The following is a 5,369-nucleotide window of genomic DNA, read 5'->3' on the forward strand; positions in this document are numbered from 1 at the left end:
GCCATCTACTTCTCAGAGACTCTCTGTGGTCTATAGGGTTTAGGGTTTAGGGTTTTGGGTTTAGGGTTTAGTATTTAGGGTTTAGGGTTTAGTCTAGGGTTTAGCGTCTAGGGTTTAGCATCAAAAAGCTAGGGTTTAGAAGCTACGGTTTAACGTTAAGCGTCTAGGGTTTAGCACTCAGGGTTCAGGGTTTAGGATCTTAGGCGTGCGCAAAGACAGACTCGCCGCCTACGACGCCTAATTCCAAGGGTTTAGGGTTTAGGGTTTAGGGTTCCATGGATCCTGCGTTCATTTTGTCTTCTGTTTTGGAAAGCGTGGGGACTGCAATTTCGTCTCCGTTGACAGAAACCTGAGGAGAGAAAACATTGGAAAAGTAAAAGTGATTTGGATTTCCGTTTTGTGCTTTTATTGTTCCTCAGTTCTGCAGCGCTGCAGTGTATGTACACCCCACGCACCTTGGGCGGCTGGCCAAACTGTCCCGCGCTGATCTGCATTATTATTATAAATTAGATTTTTATTTGTTTTTAATTTCAAAGACCCAGACCTCTATTTCGGGAACTCCTTTTTGCTCCTCTTTGGCCTCAACTTCTCCTCCCTGTTCAATTATTTAAAAGCCACTTTTAATTCGTTTCTTTTTGCTTTTTTTTTACTTACTTCCGCCTCTGCAAACATCTTCTCCCCTGAGAGTCACGCTGTACATACACCGCAACAAACGACGCTCAGCGCTAGCTAGCTAGCTAGCTAATCAAGCACCTAGCTAGCTAGCCAGCCAGCTAGCTAGCTAGCTAGCTAGCTAGCTAGCTAGTTGCTTGACTTTTGCAGCAAGCTAGCTGCTAAATAGGCGGAGAGTTGGCTCACTTTGTTTGGTTTGTTGGGCAGTCCAGCGCTGGAAGAGACGGAAAGATGAAAAGAAAGGAATTGAAAAATAGGAACCAATTTAATCGAATTGTTTCATTTAACTATTTAACTGAAATGTTTCGAAAGAATTCATTAAAGTAGAACCAACTGACTTCCACTTTGGTGCTTTTGTCGGGCAGTTCAACTTGCTCTCCTTTTTCTGCATTCAAGTTGAGGTGTACGTACAGCTCAAAACGCGAAGGCCAAATTACCCGTCGGCGGGACTTCTGGCGCAGAACTTTCTGGCGGACGAACTTCAGTGTTGATGCAAAAGATGGCTTTATAAATACTTTTCATCCAATTGCTGTTTTGGAGAAGAAAGAAATAAATTAAATGAAGTTGAAATGGCTCTTTGCAGATTTTTCAAAGACAGAAATGACGAAAACTCACTTTCGCTCTGCAGTGGTTTCTGCGCAGAGCAGACGCGGCGAGCCCTTGTGGAACAGCCTGAAGCCTGCCACCCCGTAAACCCTAAACCCTAAACCTTAAACCCTAGGGTTTGGACGGACATCTGCGGCTTCTTTTGAGGGTTTCGAGCGGCGTTTGAATCTCAATGATGGGGATTTTAATGAAGGGCGCCTCGGGGTGGTCTATTTGCAAGTTTGGAAAATAATTGAGGTACAAAAGAAGCAGCAAAAGTGAAAATGGTCTGCTGCTGCTCACCGGGGTAATGCACAGTAAAGTGTCTTTTTGCAATTGTGGCTGCAAAGGGCCCCACAGAAAGAACATCTGTGGGGTCTTTGGCCACCAGAAGCTTTCCAGTCTGTTGCCGCGGAGACAGCGAAAAAAACGAAAAATTCAAATTGCAAATTCAAGTTTTGCTGCTGCTGCTGCTGCTGCTCAAAACCCACCTGCTGCACTGAACACGCCGGGGGCTTCGCCTCAACTTTCTCGACTTCTTTTTCCGCCTTTTGTTCCTGTTGAGAAGTTTCAATTATTTCATTTTTTGCAAAAAGCTGTTTTTGAATTCAAGTGCGCAGCTGCAGCAGCAGCAGCAGCAGCGCAGCTCGCCCACCGCTTTCCTCTCCGACAGCTGCAGCTGCTCTCTGTGGTTAATTTCAGTTTCCAAGTTTTTAGCCGCCAAAGAATAATCTTTTCAAAGTTTAAATTGCATGCAAGTTTGCAAGTTTGGCTGCTGCGTCTCATTTACCCATTTCCTCCGCCTCGGTTTCCGCTGCAGCGCGAATTCAAGAAAAGTTGAACTGCAAGGATCTTCGCGGAAACTTGCCTTCTTTTTCTGTTTCCTCTTCTTTTTCATTTTCTTCACTTTCTTTCGCTTCTTCTTCATCAGCTTTCTTCTCTGGAGCCTCGGAGTTCGCGGAAACCACCCCTTGTCTGCTGCGGACGGCCGTGCAGTGCGCGCGCAGAACGCCGGAAATAAAGAGAGAAACCAAGATAAAACACAACCGCATATCCATTAAAAAATTAAAAAAGAAATGCTGCATCTAATTGCGCATTTTTTTACACGAAATACCCTCTAAATAATGAGAATCCGGAGTGCTGAGCTGCCTAGACACCCGAAAAAGTTGAATATTTGTGCCGCGGGCGCACGTGGAAGGAACGTCACTTCTTGAAGTCCTATGGTGCATTTTTCTTTCTTCTTTTTGTTTTTTCTGAATATTTTCTGCACATTTTCTCTTTATTTGAATCCAAACTCGGCGCAAGTCCGCGGTTTCCTCCCTAATCGCGCATTCCCCAATTGGCTTTCTGGAAAGCAGCGCGAAACTCTACCCTACGGCTAATTTTGCTTCCTTTTCTGAATCTCCTAATTCCCTATTCTCGCTACATCAACCCTGCAGACCCTCAGCCTCAATTTGCACTGCGCGGGCCTCCGCTGCTGCACTTCTCGCCCCTGGGGCCTCCAGCCTCTCAGCAGCTAAAAGACTAAGTGCTGCAGCCTCCGCACTCGAGCGCGTCCGCAGCCCGTGCAGCCCCGCCGCTACCGCTGCCGCTACCGCTGCAGCCGCTGCTGCTGCTGCTGCTGCAGCAAAACTGGAGGTTCACCTGGTCTTCTTCTTGGGGGCGAAGGCGCGGCCCGCAGCGTCTGGGACCCGCCAGAGGTGCAGCGGCTGGCCCCCCAAAGGCATGCCCTGCATGGGCCTGGCAGCAGCAACAGAAACTCCGTAAGGAAGCGGCACTGCGGGGTGCAGCTGTGGGGCCCCCACGTGGGCGTAGGGCCCCGGCAGCAGGTTCATACCGGCCCACAGTGTACGTACACCCGGAAGCACGGCCGGCGCCAGCAGCCGCCGCGAGTGCAGCAGGTTCTCTGCTGCTGGCAGCACCAAGTGGGGGCCCCCGTAGACTGCGGGGGGCAGCTGCAGCCCCGAGGCCCCCAGCGCCTGCCGCGAGAAGTCCGCCAGCTGGCTTGCTGCTGCTGCTGCTGCTGCTGCTGCTGAAGAGCCCCGCTGCGGCTCCTCTGCGGACAAACTGTCCGACATCTCGTCTCGCTCCAAGTCCGAGCTGCTGCCCCCACCCTCGGACTCCTCTCCCCCAGCCTCCTGCAGCAGCAGCAGCAGCAGCAGCAAAAGCAGCAGCAGCACAAGCAGCAGCAGCAGGAAACGGCGTGAACGTGAGCCTCTGGTGCTTTTATCTGTGTATGTGTCTCTGCTGTTAATTGCAGTCCGCTGCAGCAAGTTGCTGCTGCTGCGCAAGTTGCTGCAGCGCAGCAAGTTGCTGCTGCTGCGCAAGCTGCTGCTGCTCCTCACCTTTTGTTTGTTCACTTGGAGCGAGTTCAGCTGGGAATGTCTCAGCGCCAAAAGGTCCTTTATCACTATGGGCCGGTGCTCCACAGGAGGCAGCGGCGGCAGCCGGCAAGACTGGAGAAAAGAAAGTAAATAATCGACCATGTCGGGGTCCGCGGCTGCGCATGCATGCACATTCAGGTGTACGTACACCTCAGACTCAAACAAATCTTGAAAAACGCGGAGGTCACAAAAAAAACGGAAAAAAATCCGAAATTTGCATAATGAGCTGCACGTACACCCCGGAATGGACCGGCTTCAGGTGTACGTACACCCCAGACTGTACCAGCTTCAGGTGTACGTACACCCCAAATCCAAACGAGAAGACTGGATGATACACTCCACGTGGGCAGTCACACTGATTATACTTTCAATTATTTTTCACTTTTAATTATTCTTTGCATTAATTTGCAGAGGCAGCAGCAGAAAATCGAGAAAAGAAAAAGTCTTATTGCTGCACCGGGTGTACGTACAGCAGCGCCAGCTTCAAACAACCGCAGTTCAAAAAGTTCAAAAAATAAAAAGTGAAATAGATATTTAATATTATCAAACAAAACCCCAAATGATGAAACAAAAGCCTTTAATGCAAAACTTCGCAGCCAGTTGCATGCAAAGTTGCACGAAGTTGACGTGCATGCGCATGTAATAATAAGAGGAAAAAGCCCCAAACTGTGACCCCACAAACGGCACAGTAAAAGAAACATACAGGGGAAAATGAATAAAAGATTTTAAATTAAATTAAAGTAAATGAAATAAACTGCAAATAAAGACCCACATAAAACGAGACGCACGGAATCAAATAGGAGCTAGAGGACAACAAAATGGGTTAGAAAATAAAAAAGAAAAAATGAAATAAGATAAAACAAAACAAAACAAAATAAGATGCAAATAGAGACCCGCACCCCGCACAAGACGAGAAAAATAAAAAGATAAAGAATTAAAAAATAAAATAAAATGCAAATAAAGACCCACCCACATAAAACGAGATTTAAGGAGAAAAATAAAATAAAAAAGAAAAAAGAAATAAAAAATAAAACAAAATAAAATAAAACAAAGACCCACTGAGCTTGCCGTTTGCCTTGGGCAGCAGCGCGAGCAAATCGCAGAGCAGTTTGGGGGGGGCGAACATGGGGACTTGTCTTGCTGCTGCTGCGTCTCCTGCTGCTGCTGCTGCTGCTGCTGCTGCACCTTCTTGCTGCTGATAAAACAAAGACAACTCGGGATGAAAAGCAACCATGCTGTCAGTGTCAGGCCTCGCAATGAGGCCCCAGGGTACAGCAGTTCTTGCAGTTTTGCCTCCGGGGGGCCCCTCTTCTTCTTCGAGTTCATCTTCTTCTTCTTTGCCCAGGGGGCCCCCCAGGGGGGCCCCCAGGGGGGCCCCCGGGGGGCCCCCAGAGGGGCCCCCCTTAGCTAAGAACTGACGGGGGCCCTCCAGCTCCTCGGGGCCCCCCACTAACTCCAACATCGAAGTCCGGGGGGCCATGCCGCTGGCCGCGTACATTTCGTAAATGTCTTGAAGAGAATCTGTGAAAAAAGAATAAAATGAGCTGCAGCAACCTCTGCTGCTGCTGCTGCTGCTGCTGCTGTTGCTGCGTATGAGCTCACCTCCTCCCATGAACTGCCTTTTTCTGATTTTGAATTTTGCTGCTGCGACTTCCGCGGGGTCCAGATCTGCTGCAGCTTTGTTGGGGGAGAAGCAGCAGGTGGCTTCGGACTCCGCAGCAGCAGCAA

The 5,369-nt window shown here is 49.0% G+C and overlaps 1 protein-coding gene across 1 annotated transcript in view; it reads right to left on the bottom strand.

The window, feature by feature from the left end:
- Positions 1 to 2,897: 2,897 nt before the first annotated feature.
- The window catches only part of ETH_00029150 (uncharacterized protein), a gene marked incomplete at both ends in the record, with an annotated part of 8,782 nt that continues 6,310 nt past the window's right edge, over positions 2,898 to 5,369 (bottom strand). Inside the window, 3 exons of the mRNA XM_013374272.1 lie at positions 2,898 to 3,395; positions 3,603 to 3,757; positions 4,701 to 5,352. Coding sequence (XP_013229726.1) covers positions 2,898 to 3,395; positions 3,603 to 3,757; positions 4,701 to 5,352 — 1,305 coding nt within the window. The remainder of the gene's footprint in view (positions 3,396 to 3,602; positions 3,758 to 4,700; positions 5,353 to 5,369) is intronic.

This window comes from Eimeria tenella, genomic scaffold, assembly GCF_000499545.2.
Source record: "Eimeria tenella Houghton genomic scaffold, Eth_scaff2, whole genome shotgun sequence".
NCBI lineage: Eukaryota > Apicomplexa > Conoidasida > Eucoccidiorida > Eimeriidae > Eimeria > Eimeria tenella.